The sequence below is a fragment of the Hypanus sabinus genome, chromosome 5 (genome assembly GCF_030144855.1).
Source record: "Hypanus sabinus isolate sHypSab1 chromosome 5, sHypSab1.hap1, whole genome shotgun sequence".
Taxonomy (NCBI): Eukaryota; Metazoa; Chordata; class Chondrichthyes; order Myliobatiformes; family Dasyatidae; genus Hypanus; species Hypanus sabinus.
This window is the reverse complement of record NC_082710.1, coordinates 155,137,190-155,164,301: the sequence shown is the minus strand read 5'-3', so window position 1 is coordinate 155,164,301 and position 27,112 is coordinate 155,137,190. Positions and strand designations below refer to the sequence as shown.

At 41.7% G+C, this 27,112-nt stretch overlaps 1 protein-coding gene across 1 annotated transcript; it reads left to right on the top strand.

Moving 5' to 3' along the window:
* On the top strand, positions 1–26,208 carry LOC132393794 (hepatic and glial cell adhesion molecule-like). The gene is made up of 6 exons (XM_059969189.1): positions 1–878; positions 1,905–2,273; positions 18,868–19,266; positions 23,087–23,188; positions 25,367–25,436; positions 25,772–26,208. Exons 1-6 carry the CDS (start codon positions 812–814, stop codon positions 25,806–25,808), a joined length of 1,044 nt encoding a protein of 347 aa, XP_059825172.1. The 5' UTR covers positions 1–811; the 3' UTR covers positions 25,809–26,208.
* The last annotated feature ends 904 nt before the right edge of the window (positions 26,209–27,112 follow it).

Sequence of the window (27,112 nt, the reverse complement as noted above, 5' to 3'; positions counted from 1 at the left end):
TTGAAGACATCTTCAAAAGGCACTGCCTCATTACGAACTCTCACCTTCTGGGATATACCCTCTTCTCATTACTACCACGAAGACGACAGTCAACGTCTGAGAAACATCTTTTCCCTTCTGCTGTCAGATTTCTAGGCGGCCAACGAACCCATGAACACTATCTCACTTTTTCTCTTTTTTTCTACTCACTTCATGTAACTCACAGAGATTTTTGTCTTAACCTGTACTTAAACAAAACATCACGTGTCATATGTCTGTTATAATAAACCTGATTCTGATTTGGTCTCCTGAAGTTGAGAGCAGAATGAGAACTGATTGGAAAAGTGATGATACTTCGAGTTCTGCAGAAGTGTAGGAAGCAACTGCACTGTTACTATCAATGTATCTGAAAAAGATTTAAAGAAATGCACCCCGCACAGGTCAGAAACAAAGTCTGTTGCACGTGACCTAAGAGCACCAGCTTGCGTCCGTGCGATTGCCTTTGATCTCGAGATAGTGTTGAATGTTAATGGTTCGTTTCTTGTTGGGAAGGCGGGGTCGAGAGTCAGTTGCTTTAACTTGGCGTTGCTCTATTATTTTTCCGTAGTGTGAATGTGGTATCGAACAGCGATCGTATACGGTTAATGAAGTATTTAATTCTTACGTAAATTTAGATCGTCCACTCGCTCTTCCCGTATGCACTGAACTGCTTAAGTTACAGCTGAATTGAGGTCCATCCCTGAGCCGAGACTGGACGAGTATCAATGATGGCATTTAAACACTCCTTCCAGACAGTCAACTAACCCCAACAGTAAACACGGCCTCCGACAAAATGCCACTGAAAGAGGTTTCTGGGATGTGCAGCTTCGATCTTCTTACCTACCTTGTTGCTGTTAACGGTAAGAGTTTTCACAATTAACGATCGGACATACTGTTTGTGTTTCAACGTTGTTTCGGAATGTAGATAGAACAATGAATATACTATGTACGTCAGATGTTGGTGGAACTGTTAATTAATAAAACCACGTCCCACAGATTGAATGGTTGGTTCCTGTTTGTTTACTAGATTTAAGAGCATAATAGATTTAAAGCTCGTGGAGAAAGGGCGAGGCGGTTTTGCTAACCAGAAAGAGCTTTCAGAGCTGACATCAGCAGTATAATTTTAATCCAAATCTCTCAAAAACAACCTCCGGACGGGATGACCGAAGCAAGCAACTACCCCTCGCCCAGGAGACAGCCCCTTGGACCCTGTAGGGTACTGCGCACCCTCCCCCCCCCCCCCACACACACCCTTCTGTCTCAGCGGACATAAAACATTACGCGGTGGGTATCATTGACAAAGTGTAACTTGCAAACTAGTTTAAATAAAGACACATTTGGACACCTCGTTAGCACATTGGACGACTGTTGCAGATTGGACCGAAATCAACTTGGATGTCTGTCGCCAAGCTCGGACCGGTTTGCGGGACCTAAGTTCTGGCATTGTTTTTATCAGTCACTGTGTAAGGTAGAAAAGACCAATCACCATTTGAATTTGTTCTCCCCTAGATAAGGGTGTAATGTTAATATTACATCTCACAGACTGACTCTAAGAACAGCCCAGTGAGCAGGAATTTCCAGCACTGAACGTAAGGATCAGCAACGTATATTGGAGACATTCAGAAAGAATGTTTCTTTATATGAAGACCATGACATAGGAGCAGAGTTAGGTCATTTGACGCATCGAGTCTGCTCCGCCATTTAATCATTGCTGATCCTTTTTCCTCTCTTCAGCCTCACTCCCCGGCCTTCTCCCCGTAACCTTCGATGTCGTGTCCGATTAATAACCGATCAATCTCTGCCTTAAATACCCCCAACGGCCTGGCTCCACAGCTGCCCGTGGTAAAAGATTCTATAAATTAAGACGATTGCTATATTTCCTTTAGCCGCTGTAACACTGAGAATACAGCAGGACCGGCTGACAGGGACCGTCGGACAGTCTGTGCTCCTACCGGCCTTCTACACCAACTCGGACTCGGGCGGGTATCTGCGGATCACATGGACCAAGACCGGCGCAAGAATTGTAGATTTTCGATGTCCCTCGGCCAGAAAGGGCAACTTCGTTGGATGTACCCAAGCCGTTCCCATTCCCGATCACTATAAACATCGGGCCGTGTTTTTTCCAGAGAATGGATCCTTACTGCTGAGAGATTTGCAGATCAGCGACAGCGGGATTTATGAATTATCCATCAGCCACTCAACGGGAACTGAAAAGAGCTCCTTGAAGTTGACCGTGCAACCGTCCGATAGAATGGGTAGGTACATTTACATGATATGAAGTAGCTTTCTTCAATTGTTAGGAAAGTTTCCATTCTGAATCCAGTGAGTGGACAAGTACGACATCCAGAAGTCAACATTAATCAGGAGATTTATAACTAAAGCTATGCTGCGTGTCCTGTCCTGTACAAAGTTCGGACTTTATATTTCCGGAATGTCGGCAATCTGTATATGTTTTTAATCTCCACATGTTCTCACCAACTGCAGTCTGATTCTACCATTTACCTAGCTAGTAAGGGCAGCTTACAATGACCAGTCAACAGTGTTTGGGATGTGGGAAGAACCAGGAGCATCCGGGGGGAGCCCATGCCCTCACAGGGAGAATGTGCGCTCTCCCGAGGTTAGGACAGAGGCAGTCGCTCTGCGGCCTGTATCACTGTGTCCACTCTGATGCTCTGAATCTCGAGCATTTGTTCAATTTGTTTTCAGGAGATCAGAGCAATTCGCGCTGATTTTTGTTTCCCCTCATGCTGGTTGTGGCAAGTACCTACCCTCTATTTAAAATGCAATAAATATCGGAATATAGGCATTACCCACGGCCTATTGAACTTGAAACTTCAGAGCGAGACACCCACTTGAAAGTCTTCATTATCACGCCGCGCATTACAAACTCCGTGTTTAGTCCTGGCAACGGTGGAAGAACAATACATTTCTAATTCAGTAGGGTGAGTGACTTGACGGGATTTACAGCCAGTATATTATTTTGCCCTTCTGCCTCCTTTCATCGTCCATATGGGTGGGAGAGATGGTGTTTTGGGAGGTGCTCTCAGGATAGCCTCAGTAGTGGATTTCCTAGATAGGACAGTGGAGCTGCTGCATATGGATACCCCCATGATCAGTTTTATGTGGTACAGTCCATCCAGTTGAGTTTCTGTTTATTGCTGACGCTGGTCATGAAGCGATGACAATGTTGTTGAATATCAAGAGCAGATGTTTAAATGTTTTGGTGATGGATATTTTCGCTACCTTTGCAATTTTAAGATGTCACGGCTACCTCACACTTATCTGCTAATGTCCGAATACTTACCGATTTCCCCTCCGCACACACCCCATTACCACCACCACTATAGCTCATTTTCCATTTATTCTTTGAAACCCATAGAACGTTGATCATCTCTGATATGGGAAGGAAAAATATTCCTCAATTGTCTCATAACGTGCATTTCTCAGGCACTCTTCTAGAAAATTTTCTCCACTTATTTTATAGATTTTGGCATAGTAAATTAATTATTCATTTGGTGTTTACATACTTAGGTGTATGTATATTCCTTGCTGTAGATATGATATTGCCATTTTACAAGCTTTTCAATGATCTTACGCCATATTCAAATTGCATCAACTAGTATATTGTTTTATGTACACCATTTTAAATCCCACCTGCTGTGTTCACAATCACACAAACTGTGAATCAAGCTCATGTACAACATTGATAATCTACTAGTCCATTGTTTGGGAATCCCAATGGCTCACCACTTTCTCACCAGAGGCCCATTTCCTGTAGTCGCTTTATAAACACTGCTGCCCAGTTTCCCCGTTTAATAAATTATATATAATATAATTTAATAATTCCAGTGTTCCCTTTAAACTCACCTGGGCCGGTTTTCCCACACTCCCTTTAAGCTCACTCAACTTCTACCACTTCTTTTAAATTCACTGGGTTCAGTTTTCTGCATTTCCTTTAAACTTACTGGGAGCACTAGGAATTTTATTACATAGCGTTGTTGAGCTGTGACATTAAACCTGATTCTGATTTTGAAAAAATAGTGAATTTGAAGTGTATTGGAATATTAAATAAAACAGTACCACACACTATGGGCACTTCAGCCCAGGAAGTTGTGTAAATCTATCCCTTCCCTGCTATATTGTCCATGACCCTCCATTATTCTTTCATCCATGTGCCCATCAACAGGTCTCATAAATGTCCCTAATGTATCAGTCTCTACTATCATCACAAGCACTGCATTCCAGACACTTACAATTCTTCGTGTAAAAAAGAAAGCTACCTCTGACATCTCCTCTGAACTTTGCTCCAATCACTTTGAAAGGATATGCTCTGGTATTGGCCCATGTTATGCTGGGAAAAAGATTCTGGCTGCTCTGGCTGTAACTTCTGTTGATGTCTCATATAATGTACACACCTCCAAGTTGCTTCCCATCTTGCCTTGCTCCGAAGGGAAAAACCATAGCTGACTCAGCCTTTCGCCACAAGGCATGTCCTGGTATTCTCCTCTGCATCCTTCCTAAAGCTTCTCTATCTGGAAGTGAACAAATTTATTTGGAACAATGGTCTGGAAAACATGCCAGTCCAACACCAATAAAAGCCCCATGGAGCTGGACTTAACTAATTTTCTTGTTTTGTGCTGACTGGGAGCTTTGAAATTATATGTGTAAGTTAATGACATTGACTCAGTAAGGCCTTTGACAAGGTTCCACATGGAAGGTTAGTTAGGAAGGTTCAATTGTTAGGTGTTAATATTGAAGTAGTAAAATGGATTCAACAGTGGCTGGATGGGAGATGCCAGAGAGTAGTGGTGGATAACTGTTTGTCAGGTTGAAAGCTAGTGACTAGTGGTGTGCCTCAAGGATCTGTACTGGGTCCAATGCTGTTTGTCATATACATTAATGATCTGGATGTTGGGGTGGTAAATTGGATTAGTAAGTATGCAGACGATACTAAGATAGGTGGTGTTGTGGATAATGAAGTAGGTTTTCAAAGCTTGCAGAGAGATTTAGGCCAGTTAGAAGTGTAGGCTGAAAGATCGGAGATGGAGTTTAATGCTGATAAGTGTGAGGTGCTACATTTTGGTAGGAATAATCAAAATAGGACATACATGGAAAATGGTAGGGCATTGAAGAATGCAGTAGATCAGAGTGATCTAGCAATAATGATGCATAGTTCCCTGAAGGTGGAATCTCATGTGGATAGGGTGGTGAAGAAAGATTTGGTATGCTGGCCTTCATAAATCAGAGCATTAAGTATAGGAGTTGGGATGTAATATTAAAATTGTACAAGGCAATGGTGAGGCCAAATTTGGAGTATTGTGTACAGTTCTGGTCACCAAATTATAGGAAAGATGTCAACAAAATAGAGAGAGCACAGAGGAGATTTACTGGAATGTTACCTGGGTTTCAGCACCTAAGTTACAGAGAAAGGTTGAACAAGTTAGGTCTTTATGCTTTGGAACATAGAATGTTGAGGGGGGACTTGCTAGGGGTATTTAAAATTATGGGGGGATAGATCGAGTTGATGTGGATAGGCTTTTTCCATTGAGAGTAGAAGAGATTCAAACAAGAGGACATGAGTTGAGAGTTATGGGGCAAAAGTATAGGGGTAACACAAGGGGGAACTTCTTTACTCAGAGAGTGGTAGCTGTGTGGAACGAACTTCCAGTAGAAGTGGTAGAGGCAGGTTCGATATTGTCATTTAAAAAAAAATTGGATAGGTATATGTACAGGAGAGGAAAGGAGGTTTATGGGCTGAATGCAGGTCGGTGGGACTAGGTGAGAGTAAGAGTTCGGCACGGACTAGGAGGGCCGAGTTGGCCTGTTTCCCTGCTGTGATTATTATATGGTTATATGATTAACACTTCCAGAATATGTTCATTATAACCTCCATTTTGCTTCACTATTGATAAATGCATTTTAAGCCAGGATCAATTTGGCATGGGGACTGGTAAAAAGTAAGCTCTGGCCTCAAGCATCTCTTTCATTATGATTATTGCCTGGAATAATGGACAGGAAAGATGCAGAAAAAATCTGCAGAAAAACACTGAGGAGAGATGCTGGTCAATTGATGAAGTGGAGCTTTCCATCAAAAATTGACAGCTTTTCCATAATTCATTAAACCAGAGAGAGGAACTATGGGCATGTCTTAAACACAGATTCACATCGGCACAACGGCTCACTAAAGACCTGGGTTCAATCCTGGTTTTGGATGCTGTCTGTGTTGAATTTATACATTCTCCCTGTGACAATGTGGGTATCCTCTGCGTATTCCAATTTCTTCCCACATCCCAAAAATATGCAGAATAAAAAACTGAAGATGCCAGAAGTACTCAGCAAGTCAGGCCAGATCACAGTTCTGATGAAGATTCTTTGAGCTGAAGCTTCAGTCTGGCCTGCCATCTCTAGCAACATTTCATGTTTGTTTTCGGTTTCCAGCACCTGCAGTTCCTCAATTTCCAATGACATTCAGGTCCTTTGGTGAATTAGCACAACATGTTGCCCTTGGTGTATAGATCACCGGCAGAATCTGGGGAGAAATTAGAAATTAATCTAAAGTTTATATAAATAGGTTGTTGATTGTCGGCATGGACTGATGGGCAAAAGGGTCTGTTTCAATGTTGTGTCTTTCTGTGATGACTTCCATTGCAAATCCTGACACTGAAATGCTTTACAGAGGTCAGGAGATTAGCACTTTTAAAGACCGTTAACTTTTGACTGCATGATTTTCCTAGATGAATCGAAGAATTTGATTTCCCCTATCTTCCCTAGTACCTTTGTATTCCATTCTCACATTGTCTAAAGTCTGAATGATAATTTCATTCTCATTTTGTCAATGTCTGATAATCTCCCAGTTTGATTCTGCTGATTTCATTATTGTACATGGAAGCAAGATTATTGTCTGCATATTATTACAGGCAGAAAATAGTATCAGATTTAATATACAAATTGTATTCAGCGAGACAGATGAACTGAAATTAGTCTTGAAATAATTGAAGTTAATGTTTAAGGTAAAGCAGATTAAACGCCAAAGCAATGTAAAGTAGAATAGTGAACCCATGAACACTACCTCACTACTTTTTATTTCTCTTTTTGCACTTTACATTTAATTTAATTTTTTCATATATATGGAATACTTACTGTAATTTATAAGTGTTCTTATTATTTATTGCAATGTACCACTGCCACATAACAATGTTTCATGACGTATGCCAGTGATACAAAACCTGATTCTGATTCTGAACATAATGCCCTTTTGTAATATTACTGTGCATTAATTTGTTTTAATGTATTAAGAGAAAGCTGGATAATAAATTAAACATAAAAGTATAATTATTAAAAATATTACATTCTCCTTAAATGACTTTATTGTGATAACTGGTAGAGGATAATGTCAAGGAAATTATCAAATTCTTACAGATTACACAGTTGAGGTGTGTGTGGTGATGGTATTCAGCCAGTGCTGGGGAAAAGGGGTTACTTTCTTTAGAATTTAGAACTCATTTAGCAGCAAAATGAACAGCAGAGTGAGATATTAATTAAGTGCAAAAGCAGCTGTGCATTGGGAAAATAGTAACAGATTGAAGAATTCGAGAGGATTATTCAAAGCAAACTCAGATGAGTCGGAAGAGCATAAGCACGAACAGATGTAACATGAATCGGAGATTTTCAGGACTGAGAATTTAATAGCTGGCTCTCCGTGTTTTAAAAATACTGGGAAGAGAGAAAGCTCGGCATGGGGTGGAGGACTAAATTTTCAAGCATATTACAAAATAATGTGACAATGGATTCATGTATTCTGATATGGGATAATATTAAAGGGTGAAGAGAGGGAGGAGTGCTGGACATACTGTACATTGAAGAGAAATTGTTTAATGAAGACAGAGTATTTCCAACTCAGCAAACAAGGAAACCTCTGTTACTTCTATCTCTAGGGAAATAAGTGCATGAAGTGGAGCATATTTTGCGGGAGCACGTAATATTATAGGATCATGAATAGTTATGGAAAAAGAAATATTTCTATGTCTGAGGGTAACTAGAGAGCTGTTTAATGTAACGGAAAGAGCATCTTCAGGATGTGTAAGCCACAAGTAACCAGATTTCCTGTCCTCCTCAACCAGTATGGTCAGTATGAACTTTGATTATAGACAAACAAACAGGAACTAATACAACTACTTCTCTGAATAGTTAAACAAGTTAAGTAGCTGAAATTTCACAAGTGGCACAGGTTTTGTTGTGTCAGAAGTGCCACAGGCAGATGATGCCTTTAATTAAGCACTTTCGGTAAACTTCTAGCAAAACATAAACCAAATCCCTCAGGAAATATTTCAGAAAACTTCTTCCCTTCCCGGGCATTGAGGAGCAGTTGCAGCGTCCACTGCAGACAAATCAACAAAAACAGAATCAAATCACTGATGCCCAAATATGGCTAAGGATCATAACGGATTGTGGCCTTGATAAATACAATTCTTTTCCCCAAATATTCATCACTTCCCAGATTGAGCGGTGCACATTTCTTTTATACTACTGAGCATTACACCTAGGCAGTTTTAAAATTCTATTTGTTTGTTTTTCAGATCGGGACATGGACATATTGTTTACCCTGAGTTGCCCTTAAGAAATTGTGTGAGCCATCTACTTGATTGCAATCCTTCTACTGAGGTGCAAACTGTGCAATTGGAGGGCATTCAAGGGCTTACATCAGCAACAATGAAGGAAACCTGTATATGACAGTGGTTTCCTGCATCCCCTCCCCTTGTCTTTCTTCACAGCACAAGTTGCAGGTTGAGGTCAGAGTCTTCTGGTCAAGTAATGTATTATATTTTTGGGTGGTAGCTTGTGCAGCTACTGTGAGCTGGGGAAGACAGAAGGAATGTTTCTGATCAAACAAGTATCTTTTTACTAGAAGGTGTCAATCTTCTTGATAGTAATCAAAACTGCATTCATCCAGGCAAGTCGAGCATTTTCAATGACAATCCTGACTTTACCAACCTTTGACTATTATTGCATTCAGGCATTTATGTGTGAGCATCTAGTCAATAGTTACACTCATCAACATAGATGGGCTATTCTTGCATCATTCTTCGCCCCCCCCCCCCCCCCACCTACCTTCCCCCTCACCTGGTCTCACTTATCACTATAGCTTGTAGTCCGTCCATCTTCTCCACCCCCACCTTACGATACTGGATGCTGCCCCCTTCCTTTTCAGTCCAGATGAAGGTTCTCAGACTGAAATATTGACTATTTAATGCCCTCAACAGATATTATCTGATCTGCTATGTTCTTCCAGCATTTTTGTGTACTCCTCAAGATTTCTGGCATCTGCAGAATCTCTCAAGGTCAGAGTTAAACCCTTTGGATCCCTGTCTCTGTAAGACAGAGGCTCTATGAGCTGCACCACTGTGCCACCCTGCCAGTAGATCTCCACAGAAGAAATTCCATGACTAAGTAAAATGTAGCAGACAGGTTATTGAGACTAAAAGCCAATACATCCGAAGGGTGCAGTGATCAACATTCTTGAGTTTCTGTCTTATTGCACTGGCCATCACAGATGCATTGGTTATTACTTTCATTAAACTGAGTCTGGAATAGTTCCTGTGTTGTGAAGAACAGCAAATGTGAGCCCACAAACTCTCCATACTGCTTGGTGCCCACAGCTGAAGAATCTTGTTCCCAAATATCATCTTTATTTTTCATTCTTGTCTGACAATTCTTAAAGTTCTAATATAAGACCATAAGATATAGGAAAAGAATTAGGCCACATGGTCCATTCAGTCTGTTCCACCATTTCATCATGGCCAATCCATTTTCCTCTCAGCCCCAATCTCCTGACTTCTCCCTGTATCCCTTCATGCCCTGACCAATCAAGAATCTATCAACCTCTGCCTTAAAGATACATAAACACTTTGCCTTCACAGCTGCCAGTGGCAAAGAATTCCACAAATTCACAACTATTTGGCTAAATAAATTTCTCATCTCCATTTTAAAAGGACATCATTTTATTGTGAGGCTGTGTCCTTTGGTCTTTGACTCTCCCACCTTTGGAAACGTCTTCTCCACATCCACTCTATCAAGACCTTTCATCATTTGATAGGTTTCAATGCGGTAACACCTCATTTTTCTGAATTCAAGTGAAAACAGGTCCAGAGCCATCAACACACTTCATAGGACAGGCCATTCAAACCTGGAATTATTTTTGTGAACCTACTTTGAACCCTCTCGACTTTAAGTACATTCTTTCTAAGAGAAGGAGTCCAAAACTACTCACAATATTCCAAGTGTGGCCTCACCAGTGCTTTATGAAGTTTCAACATTACAACATTGTTTTTATATTCTAGTCCTCTTGAACTGAATGCTAACATCACATCTGCCTTCCTCACCACAGACTCACCCTGCAACTAACCTTCAGGAATTCCTGCACAAGTATTCCTAAGTCCCTTTACACCTCAGTTTTTTGTATGTTGTATAGTTAACCCTTTCATTTCTTCTCCCAAAGTGCATGACCATACACTTTCCAATGCAGTATTCCATACATAACATAAGAACATAAGAGATAGGAGCAGGAGTAGGCCAATCGGCCCCTCAAGCCTACTCCGCCATTCAACAAGATCACTAGTTAAGATGGAACTCTAGTTCCATCTATTGCTTCTAATTTGGCCATTCACCTAATCTGCCTAATTCCTTCTGTAGCCTCTCTACTTCCTCAAAACTACCTGCGCCTCCACCTATCTTCACATTTTATGCAAACTTTGCAACAAAGCCAGCAATTCCATCGTTCAAATCATTGTCATATAACGTAAAAAGAATCGGTCCCAGCACAGATTCCTGCGGAACACCACTAGTCACCGCCAGCCCACACTGAGTCTCCTGCCAATCAGTGACTGCTTTATCAATGCTACAATCTTTCCTATAAAACCATAGGCTCATTGTGTGTTAAGCAGCTTCATGTGTGGCATCTTGTCAAGACAATCTGAAAATCCAAATACACAACATCAACCAATTCTCCTTTGTCTATCCTGCTTTTTATTTCTTCAAAGAATTCCAACAGATTTGTCAGGCAAGATTTTCCCTTTAGAAGCCATGCTGACTACAGTCTATTTTATCTCCAAGTACCCCAACAATCCTTAACAATCAACTCCAACATCTTCCCAACCATTGAGGTCAGCCTAACCAACCTGTAATTTCCTTTTTTTCTGCTTCTCTCCCTTGTTGAAGATGGAGTGACATTTGCAATTTTCCAGTCTTCAAGAACCATTCCAGAATCTATTGATTCTTGAAAGATCATTACTAATACCTCCACAATCTCTTCTGCCACCTCTTTCAGAATCCTGGGGTATGCACCGTCTGATCTGGCTGACTTCACTACATTCTGACCTTTCAGTCTCCCAAGAAAATTCTCTCTAGTTATGGTAACTTCATGCATTTCATAACTCCTGACACCTTGAACTTCCACCATACTGCTAGTGTCTTCCTCAGTAAAGACTGATGCTAAATACTCATTCAGTTTGTCTGCCATTTCCATGACCCCCATTACTACCTCTCCAGCATAATCTTCCAATGATAGATATCCACTCTCTACTCGCTGTTCCAACTTATGTATCTGAAGAAACATTTTTTATCGCTGTTAATATTATTGTTTAGCTTACTTTCACATTCCAGCTTTATTTTCTTAATTAATTTTCAGTTGCATCTTGTTGGTTTTTAAAAGCTTCCCAATCCTCTAGCTTCTTTGCTCAGTTACATCCTGTCTCTTTGGCTTTTATGTTGGCTTTGACTTCACTTGTTAGCCGCAGTTGTGACATCTTTCCTTTAGAATAATTCTTCCTCTTTGAGATGTATATATGCTGTGCTTTCCGAATTGCTTGCAGAAATTCCAGCCTTTGTTGCTCTGCCATCATCTTTTCCAATCAATTTTGGCCAACTTCTCTCTCATGCCTCTGTAATTCCCTTTACTCCACAGTAGTACTGATACACCTGACTTTAGCTTCTCTTTCAAAAAATTCAGAGTGAATTCAATTTTATTTTGATCACATTCCCCTAAGGATTCTTTTACCTTAAAGATCTCTCATCAGTTCCGGTTCATTACACAACACCCAATCCAGAATAGCTGATTCCCCTAGTGGGCTCAACCATGAACTGCTCTAAAAAGCCACCTTATAGACATTCGAGAAATCCCTCTCTTGGGATTCAGCACCAACCTGATTTAACCCAAGGCTACTGTAACAGCGCCCTTTGATAATGCTTTTTTTAATCTCTCATTGTCATTTGTAGACCACATCGTTACTAATGTTTGGGGGTCAGTATACAACTCCCGTCAGGGTCCTTTTTCTCTTGCAGTTCCTTAGCTTTATCCACAATGAATCAGCACCTTCTGATCCAATTTTGCCTCTTTCTAATGATTTAATTTCATTTTTTACCAACAGAGCAACGCCACCTCTCTGCCTTCCTGCCTGTCCTTTTGATGCAATGTGTATCCTTGAACATTACGCTCACAGTATCTAAAGTTGCATAATTATTACTGAGGGAATGGCCACAGGTGTACTCTGCACTGGCTGCGCATTTCCCCTCCTTCTCCTGACAGTCGCTTGGTTGTCTCCTGCAATCTAAGGGTGACTCCTGCATCTCTGGTTCCTCAATCTGTTTTCTCAGGAGCTGCAGCTCAATGCACCTGGTGCAGATGTGTTTAACTGGGAGGCTGGATGTGTCCCGGACTTCCTACATCCATACACAATACAAAACATGGCCCCTGAAGCCATTCTCACTACACTACTATGCCTTATCAGAAATAAGAAGATAAAGAGTCCTTAAAGTGAAACCATTGGTTGTGGGATCATCTCAACAGATGAGTGTAGTTCTTTTGTTCATCGGCCTGATGGTTGAGGGGTAGTAACTGTTCTTGAAGCTGGTGGTGCGAGTCCTGAGGCTTTGGTACCTTCTACCTGATGGCAGCAGCGAGAAGGAGCATGGCCTGGCTGGTGAGGACCTTTGATGATGGATGCTGCTTTCCCGTGACAGTGTTTCACATAGGTGTGTTCAGCGGTTGGGAGGGCTTTACCCGTGATGCATTCACAACTATGTTTCATTTCTAATGTCAGTGACAATAAATTGATTTGATTCTGCAAACTGGGAGGAGTCAGAGAGTGGCAGTGATGTGCAGTTAATCTGATTGAAGGTCTCTGACCAATAGTCTGTCTCGGGGGCCTTGCTGGGTCAGCTGTTGTTTCTCATTGACATGAACAATTTGGACAAGAATGAAGTAGCCAAGGTTAATAAATTTGTGACTGACAACAAAATTAGTGGTATAGTAGACAGCAAAGGAGGACATTGTAGATTCTAACCTAAAAGGCTGGAAAAGCCCTTTCTTCATTGTATCAACTGAAAATTGGGCCAAGGAATACCAAATGGAACTTAACTTAGCAAATTGCTACACTTTGCCCTTGTTTGAGCTAAACTGGGCAGGATTTTACACAGTAAATGACAGGACCCTGTAGAGTGTTGTACTAGAGTGACCAAGGGATACATGCATAGATCCCCGAAAACAAGACACGGGTAAACAGGGTGGTGAAGAAAGTGCTTGGCACACGGGCCTTCATCAGTCAGGATACTGTGTAACGGGAGCTGGGGTGCTGATGAGGCCACCTAGAGAACTGTGTGTATTTCTGGTCACCCAGCTACAGGAAGGAAGTCATTAAGTTGGAAACAGTGCAGGAAAGATTCATGAATATTATACTGGAAATGCAGTGTTGAAATGTAAGAAGAGACTGGATAGGCTGTGACTGTTTTCCCTGATGTGTCGGAGGCTAAGGAAGTGACCCAACTGAGATCTATAAAATCATGAGAGGCATAGGTATGATGGGTGATCACAGTCCTTTTCCGAGTTTTAAACAAGAGGACTCAGGTTTAAAGTGAGAGGAGACTCTTTTAAACTTTTTCCACAGATGGTGGTGGATATGACAGATGAGCTGCCAGTGGAAGTGGTAGAGACAAGTACAATGACAATGTTTAAGGGATACTTGGACATGTACAAACATAGGAAATGCTGAGAGATATGAGACAAATAGAGCTCATTCAGTTCGGTATCCTGTTCATCATGGATGAATTGGGCCAAAGGGCTGCTTCCATGCTGAAAAACTCTGAACTATGACAAGTCTCAATTAGCTTTCTCAGTGAGGCTCTGGGTACTCAACCTCTTCAAACATCAAACCCCTCATCCTGCTGAATCTTCTGTGGAGAGAGAAGCAAGATGTAGCCTTCACTAAAAGAACATTCTCTCCCTGCAGGTGTTGCTTGAACAGCTGAACAGTTCCAGCATTTTTATTTCAGGTTTTGACCATCTATGTTAATCTCACCTTACTTCGTTCGTCAGCGGTCGCGATTAACTCGGGAAACAATTTCAGTTCAATGGTGGTGCCTTCTGCCAGCAGGGATTCTGATTGCCTGAGTGTGGGTGAGAATTCTACCCTTCCGCCTGGTGATGCCTCACCAACGGGACAGGTTACTGGGCCGAGTGTGCCCGTGGTGAGGAACGGGATAGCGGGAGTGAAGATGAGCACGCGAGGTGGGCAGCGCTGACGGTCTACCTCGGCACGTGCCTCTAACCAACTGCCACTTTTTTTTTTTGCATGAGTTTGCTGTGCATATGTGATTTTTAAAAAATCTCACTAATAATGCAACGCCATCTTTACGCACTCCCATCACAGACATATTAAATACATGAAGACATTGTTTACATTGTTCTCTATGCACCTGCCTGAGGGAAGCAGAAAATGGTGCCGGGGTTGGTTTGGCCCTTGTCAATATGTTAAACCCAAGTTGACCCCTAGCCCAGATCTCACTGACGTCCCCGACACAAGATTTGATCAATACTGTATCAACAATACTGTTGATCTTACTATATTTACAGTGGCTGAACATCCTTCTATAAACTTAACTCACTTTCAACTGCAAAATGCAGTTTAAAGAGATCATGGGAGTATGTTGACATCTTTCTTTCACATCTCTTTGCTATTAATAGTGAGAGTTTGCATGATTAACAATTGAAAATGTACGTTGACCTGTATTCAGAATGAAATCTTGTTCTGAATGAATGTTAAAACACACTTTTAATTGCAAGATGAATTAAGTGCCACAGCAGTTAGTGTTTGAGATGTTGGAGTTCAGTGTTCAATTTCCTCGTCCTCTGCAATGAATCTGTACATCCTCTCTGTAGAATGTGTGGGTTTGATAAGGCCTTTGATAAGGTAACCCATGCCAAGGCTTATTGAGAAAGTAAGGAGTCATGGGATCCAAGGGGACATTGTCAAGTCAAGACAAGTTTATTTATATAGCATATTTAAAAGCAACCCACGTCGACCAAAGTGCTGTACATATCAGAGCAGATAGCTAAAATCACAAATACAAGAAACACAGGCATAACCAACAAGGTAAACAGCTTAAAGCCACAAAAGAAATGACACAAGGGCCAAGGCACAAGGCAAAAATCAGCCACATCAGGAGGATTCAAATGCTAGTGGATAAAAGTAAGTTTTGAGCCTGGATTTAAAAGAGTCGATGGAGGGGGCAGATCTGATAGGGAGGGGAATGTTGTTCCACAGTCTAGGGGGCTACAATAGCAAAGGCGCAGTCACCCCTGAGCTTAAGTTTAGATCACAGGACACCCAGGATCCCCAAGTCAGCTGACCTGAGGGACCTGGAAGTAGAATAAGGGGTTAGAAGGTCTAGGATATAAAGGGGGCCAGCCCATTTAGGTCTTTATAAACAAACAGAACCCTACTGGCAGCCAGTGGAGAGAGGCCAGGATGGGAGTAATATTGACCCTCTCCCAGGCACCTGCCAGGAGCCTGGCTACAGCGTTCTGGACCAGTTGCAGACGGGACGGGGACGACTGACTAACCCCAGTATACGGGGAGTTGGAGTAGTCCAACTGGGAGGATATAAGGGTGAGGATGAGTTCCTCAAGATCTTTGAAAGAGAGAAACTGCTTGATTTTGGCAATGGTATGAAGCTGGAAAAAACTGGCTTTAATTACTGCATTAACTTACTTGTCAAACTTAAAGATGGAATCAAATATCATACCAAGGAATTTAACACGGGGTTTGATAAGGGTGGACAGGTTAGCAAGACTGTTGGTAATCACTTTGATGGAGTCAGGACGGTCAAATAGGACAACTTCAGACTTGCCTTCATTCAGCTGTAAGATGTTTTGTGCCATCGAAAACTTAATGTCCTCAAGGCAGTTCATGAGGCTGGCTAGATTTGACTGGTCGTTTGGTTTCAAGGGGAGATAAAGCTGTGTGTCGTCAGCATAACAATGGAAGGAAATGTATTTTTTAATGATTTGACCGAGGGGAAGCATATATGTAGAGAAAAGAATGGGACCTAGGATGGAACCTTGTGGGACCCCGCAGGAGAGACTAGCTGGGGCAGAAGCGAATTTGCCTATGTTGACAGAGCAGCTTCTATTTTTCAGATAGGATATGAATCAGATCAAGGCAGTGCCGTCAACACCAATCCCAAACTGGAGAAATTCTATTAAAATGGCATGATCCACAGTATCGAACGCTGCACTGACGTCAAGAAGAATTAGAATGGCAGAGTCACCTGAGTCGATAGAGAGGAGCAGGTCACTGTACACCTTCAGCAGGGCAGACTCTCTGCTATGATAATCCATAAAACCTGACTGAAATCTTTCCAAGGTATTGTTTTGGTGTAAGTAGGACAGCAACTGACTGAGAATAAACTTTTCAACAACCTTTGACAGGAATGGAAGTTTAGAAATGGGTCTGTAGTTACTAGGTAAAGTAGGGTCTTGTGGATCCAGAATTGGCTTCCACACAGAAGGCAACAAATGGTTGTAGACGGGTCATATTCTGCATGGAGGTTGGAGATCAGTGGTGTGCATCAGAGATCTGTTCTCAGACCCCTTCTCTTTGTGATTTTTATAAATGACCTGAATGAGGAAGTGGAGAGATAGGTTAGTATATTTTCTGATGACACAAAGGTTGGGAGTGTTGTGGATAGTGTGGAGGGCTGTCAGAGTTTACAGTGGGACATTGATAAGGTGCAAAACAGGGCTGAGAAGTGGCAGATGGTGTTCAACCCAGATAAGTATGAGGTGGTTCATTTTTGTAGGTCAAATATGATGGTAGAATATAGTATTAATGGTAAGACTCTTGGCAGTGTGGAAGATCAGAGGGATCTTGAGGTCAGAGTCCATAGGACACTCAAAGCTGCTATACAGATTGACTCTGTGGATAAGAAGGCTTATGGTGCATTGGCCTTCATCAATCATGGGGTTGAGTTAAAGAACCGAGAGGTAATGTTGCAGCAATATAGGGGCCTAGTCAGACCTCACTTGGAGTACTGTGCTCAGTTCTGGTCGCCTCACTACTGGAAGGATGTGGAAACCATAGAAAGGGTATAGAGGAGATTTACAAGGATGTTGCCTGGATTGGGGAGCATGCCTTATGAGAATAGGCTGAGTGAACTCGGCCTTTTCTCCTTGGAGCGACAGAGAGGTGACCTGATAGAGGTGTATAAGATGATGAAAGGCATTGACCATGTGGATAGTCAGAGGCTTTTTCCCAGGGCTGAAATGACTAACACAAGAGGGCACAGTTTTAAGGTGCTTGGAAGCTGGTACAGAGGAGATGTCAGGGGTAAGTTTTCTACGCAGAGAGTGGCAGGTGCATGGAATGGGCTGCCAGCGACGGTGGTGGAGGTGGATACAATAGGTTCTTTTAAGAGACTGCTGGATAGGTACATGGAGCTTAGAAAAATAGAGGGCTATGGGTAACCCTAGGTCATTTCTGAAATAAGTACATGTTCGGCACTTCATCGTGGGCCGAAGCGCCTGTATTGTGCTTTAGGTTTTCTATGTTTACTCCGGATGCTCCATTTTCCTCCCACAGTCCAAAAGATGTACCGGGTAGTGGGTTAATTGGGCATTATAAATTCCTCCTTAGTAAGGTTAGGGTTAATCGGGGTTGTCAGGTGTTGCTGAGCAGTGTGGCTTCAAGGGCTGGAAAAGCCTTTTCCGCACTGTTTCTCTAAAATAAATAAATGAATATCAGGGAATGTGCATTGTTAGTTCAGTGAAATAAATCTGCAGCTCCCTCAGATACAGTGTTTAGATATCAGAGTGTGAGAAAACAATATTTTTACCGGGTTGTTGGGGAAAGGGACCAGTAAACCTAACCAGAAAGATCTAGAAAAGAACTAGCACCAGCAGGATGGGCTGATTTTCACCCTCCTGTGCTCTTGCATTCCAAACAGAATCAAATTCACTGAATTAAACTACTCAGGATTACTCTCGAGCCGGATAGTAACCGCTTATACCGTCCGTACTTGGCCCTGTGAGTCAAATACATAAGAGTGACATTGGTTATACTTTATAAACCCGCGATACAATCACTGTGCTGGTCATTTTACTAATATCAGTGTAACATCAATAATCTCACAGATTTTAATTTATGTTGAAGAACAGTTTAGACCCAGAAAGCAGAAAGTCCCTTCATGAAAGCTAGGAGATCGAAGAACAGCGCTGGCGGGGCGAAATGTGAAATATATGAGTGGAGAAACAGGTTATAGGGAATATTATGACAGTTGAGATCCGTGTACCTAATCACACCCTCCTATTCTTTTGGAAAGATGTGAAACGCAGAGAATGTTTTCTTCACCTGATTTAACTCCAGCGTTTAAACAATTGATCTATTATTCACAGAGAAAGAACAATTGGAGATTCTAGAAATTTGTCATAGGTTCGGTCTGACCTAACGTGTATTTACAACCATAATGCTTTATTGCGATAGTGTTGCCATATCGTGAAACAATTACCATCTCCACTGTTAGATGCTGTAACACTGACCGTGCATCAGGACCAGATGAATGGAACCGTCGGACAGGCTGTGCTCCTACCCACCTCTTACACCGACCCGGACTCACACGGGTATCTGCGGATCACGTGGACCAAAGCCGGGAGGAGAATTGCAGATTATCGATGCCCCTCCAGCAGAAATGGCAACTTTGCTGAATGTGCCCAAATCATGCTCACTGACGATCACTATAAATATCGAATTGTGCTTTTCCCGGAGAATGCATCCCTGCTGCTGACAGATTTGCAGATCAGCGACAGCGGGATTTATGAATTATCCATCAGCCACTCAGCGGGAACTGAAAGTCGCAGTCTGAAATTGATGGTTCAGCCAGACACCAGCAATAGAACGAGTTGGTACTCTCAGAAGGAGTCGGGTAAGTTTCTTAAATTATTCAGAATGTCTTCACTCAGATTGTATTGTTTGATAGGTAAAATTGTAGATGCCAACAGTGATTAGAAAGTGTCAAGTTCAAGATTATTGTCAAAGTCAAACGTACCATGAACATTTGTTTTTTTTTACACAGTTTCCGGCCTGTAGGACTTGCTTTAAAAATTGTTTGGGTTTGTTTTTACATTCGCTGAAATACTTTATGTCAGACATCAGTTTAGGTTTATACAGATCTTCAACGTCCTAATAGATAAAATAGTTTAATTAAAAAATGCTGGAAATATTCATTAACTCAGGCAGCATCTTTGAAAAGGAAGAACTGTGAATGTTTAAAGTTTCATCAGAAAGTTAGAGGTAAAAAATGGTGAGGAATTTCATTATTTACATTTAGATTTTTATCAGCTGGTAATGACTCTCACAAAATAAAACTGTTCTCACAAGAGAAGAACTTAAAGTGAAGTGGGTAAGTTTTTGAAGGGAGGGCCAGGGGAAGCTGCCACAGAGGAGAAGGGGCCTGGGGTCGATCAGTCATGATCATATACTTGAAGGACTACACAGCCAACTCCCACTCCTGTTTACTCATGCTCCCATGGATTCTGCTCCTCCAACGTACAGAGACAAAAAACATCTGCAGATGCCGGATTGTGGTGAAAAACAGCTGGAGGAACTCAGTGGGTCAAGCCACATCTGCTGAGAAAAAGGACTAGACCTATTTCTGTGGAGAAATAGTCCTCAGAGAGGTGAATGTAAACAGCAGGAGGAGGGGAACTGATTGGGTCTTTGTTCCAGAAAAAAAAGTGGAGAGCCCCAAGACCTTGCTGATGGGGAACTAGGAGGTGTGCAAAGATGGGTAATTGGTCATTGGTTCACTATTGTAGTGCTGAGAAACGGTGATTACATTCCATCCAGCCAGATCAGAGTCAGGTATAATATCACAAACATATGTCATGAAATTTGCTAAATTAGCAGTAGCAGTACAATGCAATACACAATAAATATAGAAAATAAATAAAGGATTTTCAGTATATATATATATAATAGTTTAATTAAGAATAGCAGTGCAAAACCAGAAATAAAACAGTAGTGAGGGGGTGTTCATGGGAACAATGTCCATTTAGAAATCAGATGCCAGAGGGGATGAAGCTGTTCCTGAATCACTGAGTGCATCCCAGACTTAAGTTCACCACAACATTGGGGTAGTATAAAGAAAACAAAAATACAGAATATAGATCATAGCTTTACTGTCACAAGGAAAATGCAGTGCAAGTTGACAGATAACGTTCAAGGGCCATAGTGAGGTGAACTGAGAGACCAAGAGTTCATCTTTCTCATTAAAGAGGTCCACATGAAAGCCATATCACAGGGTGGGAGCTGCCATTGATCTTGCTGGAACAAACACTGAACATGAAGATAAGGCAGATAAGGCCAGGGAATTGTAAGTTGTAAAATTAGAAGGTGCATTAGGTGATGTCCATAGATGTTGCTTGATCTGATGAGATTCTCCAGCAGTTTGTTTTTTTTTTCCCTGTTATTTACACCACATATTGACAACTCACTTTCTCAATGAACTCCACCATCACCATCCCCACCATGACACCCTTTTTTGTTTTCCTTCCTCACCCTCTCCCTCTCTCCTTCAACCCTCCTCTACGCTCCCGAGTGTCCTCGGTCCTTTCTGCCCTCCTTGCCCATTCTTGCCCTTCTGCCACATTCAGTTGACAGAATTCCCTCATCTGGGGATAGTTGATGGGAAGGTGTGCAGAATGAAATGTATTAGGACAGGATTTGTATGTGCAAAATGATGTGTCTCATGGACCGCCAAAGGACTTGTTACAGTGCTTTATCTATTTGGAAACTATTCTGGCAAATCTCTCCACCTTCGCTAATGGCATTGATCTCACTGGGTCTGGGCCAGCATCTGACCTCCCCACACACGGTCACCCATCTGCACTCACTGGCCCTCTGACTCTCTCTGACCCGCTGCACTCAGGATTCAGATAGTATAGGACCTACAGGCCTTCCACTGAGTCGCAGTGTATATCCTTAGCTGTTGACAAACAGCTTCATCTTGGGTCAAAACTGGAAGGCTTTTTATTGAATCTTTGAAACAAATTTAACGTAATAAACCTTGTGTAAGTAATTTTAAAAATGAAAAGCTTGTGAAGAAAAACTTAAACAGTGTAAAATTAATTGCCACAAATAACTGCAAGGCTGGCCTTTTGCTTTGCCTTTCACCTCCTAATCTTCAAGCCAGGAATGTTGCAAACCTTTGTCTTTGCACCCTTTGAGTGAAGATTGAGATCAAGATTGAAAAACAGTGATAGGTTCTCTTTTATTCATTTTACTTTTAATAAAACTTCATAATATTATAGAGTAAAGCCTTCTGTCTTTTGAAGTATCTCCAGATTCGGAAGCAACTTAGCAAAAGTTCAACTAACAAACCAATGTCAGCATGGTTTCCTCAACTGACAGTGGTTTCCTTGTCTGCGTTTTTTTTAAATTCTTTGAGGAAATAAGAGGCAGCACAGAAGAGTCATAGGATTTTATTTATTTGGATTTTCAGAGGCCTTTGAGGCTGCCAAACAAGATAAGAGCCCATGGTATTACAGGAAGCATACTAGCATAGACTGTAGATTGGCTGACTGGCAGAAGGCAAAGAGTGGGGAAAAGGGGGGCCATTTCTGGTTAGCTGCTGGTGACCAGTGATAATCCACGGAGGTCTGCTACTTTTTATGTTATAAGTTAATGAACTGGATGGTGGAATTTGGCTTTGTGACTAAGTTTGCAGATGATACAAAGATAGATAGAGGGCAGGTAGTGTTAAGGAAGCAGGAAGTCTGAAGAAAGATTTAGATAGATTAGAAGAATGAGCAAAAATTGGAAGACTGAGTAGTGTGTAGGGAGTGCATGGTCATGCACTTTGGTAGAAGAAAAAAAGGTGTAGACTGTTTTCTAACTGGGGCAAATTCAGAAATCAGAGGTTCAAAGGAACTTGAGGATCCTAGTGTAGGCTAACTTGTAGGTTGAATTGGTAGTAAGGAAGGCAAATGCAATGTTAGCATTCATCTCAAGAGAACTAGAATATGAAAGCAGAGATTAACTGTTGAGGCTTTATGAGGCATAGGTCAGATTAGATATGGAGGATTGTCATCTGTTTTGGGTTCCATATTGAAGAAAGGATGTGCTCTTATCAGAGAGGCTGAGGAGTAGGTTTATGAGAATGAGCTCATGAATGAAAGATTTAACGTATGAGGAGCCTTTGATGGCTTTGGCCCTGTACTCATTGGAGGTTAGAAGAATGAGGGCAAATCTCATCGAAGCTTACCGAATATTGAAAGACTTTGATGGAGTGGACACAGAATGAATGTCTCCAATAGTGGGAGAGCCAGTGGGAGAGGATAGGGCCAGAGATCTCTGCCTCAGAATAAGAGGATGTCCCTTTGGAACCAGTTGAGAAACTTCTTTCACCAGAGGGTGGTGAATCTGTGAAATTCATTGCTAAAGATGGCTTTGGATGCCAAGTCATTGGTATGGTTAAAGCACAGCTTGATAGATTCTTGATCAGTAATGCCATCAAGTATTACCTGGATGAAGTTGACTGGAAAAATAAATCAGCCAGGATTGAATAGCAGAGCAACCTCTGCTCCTATGTCTTATGGTCTTATCATTTTCTGGTATATTAGTCAATGGGAAGCCATTAATTCCATTATTAATGCATCGAAAATTTATCCACACTGACGCTTCTGGGATGGATGTACTGAAATGATAATTAGTATCCGCTATTTCTCTCTTCATGTCTTGGACAGACACAGACAATGAGCCATCGCTGGGAATTGGAATTCACCTTCGATACATTGGACTTGTTGTTTTTGTTATCTTCATCTATTGGATCGTGAAATCACATGGAGGTAAGCAGGACTGCTGCCACACAGTCTCGGGTACACTCTGTAGGATGCCCTGTGTTCCCTTTTACCTTCAAATAAAGCACTGACAGCCTATGTTCAAGCAAATGCTCTGCTTTAGATCACAGTAACTAAGTGAAGGTTTACTCCTTTGTTCAAACTGTGCTCATGAAACTGACATGTTCATGGTTCAGCATTGCCCAGTCTTAGTTGTTCCTCATACTGGGTGAAACAGTGGTGTGATTTTAACCAAGCTGGTCAAATGAGAAACCCCAGGATTGAAAAATACGCCCACTGCACATGCTGCTCAAAACCTTATTCCATTAAATTCAAAGGAGAATAAGATCAGCAAAGATGAACAGTTGGGACTCATTGCTTCACAATAGATTAAAATCTCTAATAAGTGTAAGATAGTAAGTATTTCACAAATATCAATGCTATGCATTAACTATGTAGATAAAAAACGAAATAATAATTCTGCACAATCCCGATGTTTTCCTTTTATCATTGCTCAAGAATTTTAAAAGCCTTGCATTTCTGAGTTTTTTTTTCCCTGCTGAACACCAGGTCTCACCGCATAGTTTAAGTGACCAGTAACTGCCATCAGTGCAAAAACTCTACCTTATACTCTGCTTGACACGGAGGTGTTGTTAAAATTGTGATACTTGATCAGATAATGATCTGTGAAAAAGAGCTGCAGTATCAGATCTGGAACTTCAGTGGCATGCAGTTCTAAGTATTTCTCTTAAGGTGTAATAGTTTTCATGCAAGGTACTTCGATCAAGGCTGTGTATCCTCCTCATTAATTTACAAACTTTTCTGGACCATAGTTTCCATATCATCTCCGATTGCTCCTGAAGAATGTGTTAACCTACCATCCTGAACCTAACTTACCTTTCTGATGCAAACACGAGGAAATCTGCAGATGCTGGAAATTCAAGCAACACACACAAAATGCTGGTGGAACGCAGCAGGCCAGGCAGCATCTATAGGAAGAAGTACAGTCAACATTTCAGGCCGAGACCCTTTCTGATGGAAGTGTTCTGCTTAGGGAAGTTAGGAAAAGTTCGAAATTGGGATAAGAGTAACTTGGAGGAGGTGTTTGCATTGATCCCTTGCGCTTGCCTGACTTGCCACTGGTTTTGAAATGCCCAAATTAGGTAGCACAGTTCACTTTTGCAAGCCGTGCACACTGCAGCCACAGTGCACCAGTGCTGGAGGGAATGAATGTTTAGAGTGATAGACGGGATGCTAATTGACTGGCCTGGTTTGTCCAGGATGCTGCTCCTGGAGTATTATCGGCAAATGCTCAGCAGTGCAGGACAGGTGTATTCTATCATGTTTCTGACCATGCTTTGTAGATGTGTCCACCGTGGAGAACTTCAGGTTCCTGGGAACCATCATCTCTCAGGATCTGAAGTGGGAGCAGAACATCAGCTCCATCCTGAAGAAGGCCCAGCAGCGGATGTACTTCCTGCGGCTCTTGAGGAAATATGGTCTGCTTCAGGAATTGCTGCTGCAGTTCTATACTGCAGTCATTGAGTCTGTCCTGTGCACCTCCATCACTGTGTGGTTTGGAGCCGCCACCAAGCAGGATAGAACCAAACTACAGCGCACAGTGATGACTGCCGAGCGCATCATTGGAGCCTCCCTGCCCTCTATTGTGGACCTGTTCTCTTCCAGGTTGAAGAAGAGGGCGGGGAACATCATAAAGGACTCCTTCCATCCTGCGCACGGACTGTTTGAACTGCTTCCGTCTGGTAGGCGCTTCAGATCCCTCCAGACTAAGACTAATAGGCACTGGAGAAGTTTTTCCCCTACTGCGGTCACTTTGCTGAACAGTTAACTGCCGGTTAACTGTTGGCTAACTATCACTTGGATTGCACTACTTGTATGTATAATCTATATTTTCATTTATATTTATCATTATTATTGTTATGAGCAGAGAGACAACATCTGCCGGAAGTAAATTCCTTGTATGTGCACAGGTACTTGGCGATTAAAGTCTGATTCTGATGAAAAGATTGTGGGAGGTTAGAAGACAGCTAGCCACCGCTCTCCCCTCTCACCCACGGTATTAATGTGCTTTGTCTGGTTTCATTTCTTATCAATGGCTGTAGGCTCAGGGAGATAACAATGAATCATGACCTAGAAATAGTTTTTAAAAAAGGCTTTTCCTTTCAGGTTGTAAACGAATTCAAGCACAGACGGAAAAGCCAAATGCTCAAGATCAAAGTGGGAAACTTTGTGAAAGGTAAAGAGATTGAGTTCCCTACTGTTTGGTCTCTATTAACAATTCCCTAACTGCTTTCTCAGTGCTGTTGAACCAATGCTACTCAAAGACTCCTCTCTTCCTTTGGGAATAATGCCCTCACTGGGCAACACAAGCATATGTGAAGAAGATGTGAAAATAACTTTGTTAGTTGAGGTGAATATTGTTTGTGCTAAATTCATTGGGAATCTGGGGTAAGTTTATTAAATACAATTTGTATTTATTTAACATTGGTTATATTGATTAACCTTAAGTATAACTTGTTATTATTTAACCTCTCTGTGTAATTAATAACTGCCCCATATCTCTCCTTTCAGATCACAAAGTGCACTGGGTGCTCACTTTATTAGGTAAACCTGTACACCTGCTCGTTAATGCAGATATCTAATCAGCCAATCATGTGTTGGCAACTTGATATGTAAAAGCATGCAGACATGGTCAAGAGGTTCAGTCGTCGTTCAGACCAAACATCAGAATGGGGAAGAAATGACTTTGCCTGTGGAACTATTGTTGGCATCGGAAGGGGTTGCTTCAGTGTCTAAGAAACTGCTGATCTCCTGGGGTTTTCACGCACAGCAGTCTCTAGAATTTACAGAGAATGGTGTGTGTAATGGAGGGTGATCAGGAAACACACTCCTTGTATGTGAATTTATACACACACACACACACACACACTGCCTTGTCATTGTGCTGTCTTCAGTGTCTCCCTCGGTTTCAAATCAGGCTGATGCACTCAGCTTGGCTTTATGGTGCCTTTCCCTCCATACACTGTGGAATATTCTATTTCTTCAGTAATGCAAATGTGTATGTTGTTTGTATACTGGGTTTAAGGTAGATACTTCTGTTTATTTTGCAACAGGATTATAACTACATTGTGTGGTGCATCATATTCTAATTCATGTGTAGTCTTAAATTAGCTTTATGGGCAATTAAAGATGATAATAAACAGAGCTCATTGCTCTTAGTGGGAGAGAGAGAGAGATTGGAGCTGCCAGGAGTTCAGAGTGAACAAAAATTGTAGGGAGCTATATCAGTTAGATATAACTTTGGAAAGATTGGCAGTTTTCTCTATTTTCATTAAGTTTTGTAAGTTTGATTTTTGACACACCTAATAAACACTCTTGCACTAAAAGTGCTAAGTGACTCCTGCCATTGTTTTGTTTGATCATAACCCTCTTATCCAACAGTGCAAAAAGCAAAACACATCCAGAAAGTGGCAAATCTGTGGGGGAAAATTATTTCTGAGTGAGGGAGGTCAGAAGAGAATTGCCAGACTTGTTTAAGTTGACAGGAAGGCAACAGTAACTCAAGAATAATGGTATGCACAAGAGCATGTCTGAATGCACAACATGTCACACCTTGAAGTCGGTGGGCTACAGCAGCAGAGACCACAGCGAGTTTCACTCCTGTGCCTAATAAAGTACCTACTGATCTATTTTCATACTGTATATGTGCAGTCAAACATAGTTTGACACTGAGACATGTAATGAGGTATTAGCACAGATGAGAGAGAACTTTTAAAAGAAGCTGGTAGAAATGGCAGGATTTGGAAGTGAATTTAAAAGCATATGATCAGGTGAGACACCTTCAAAACTAAAATCAGAGATGTGCATGAGGCCAGGAATGAAGGAGCTGTAGTCTGGAGAAGATGACAGAGA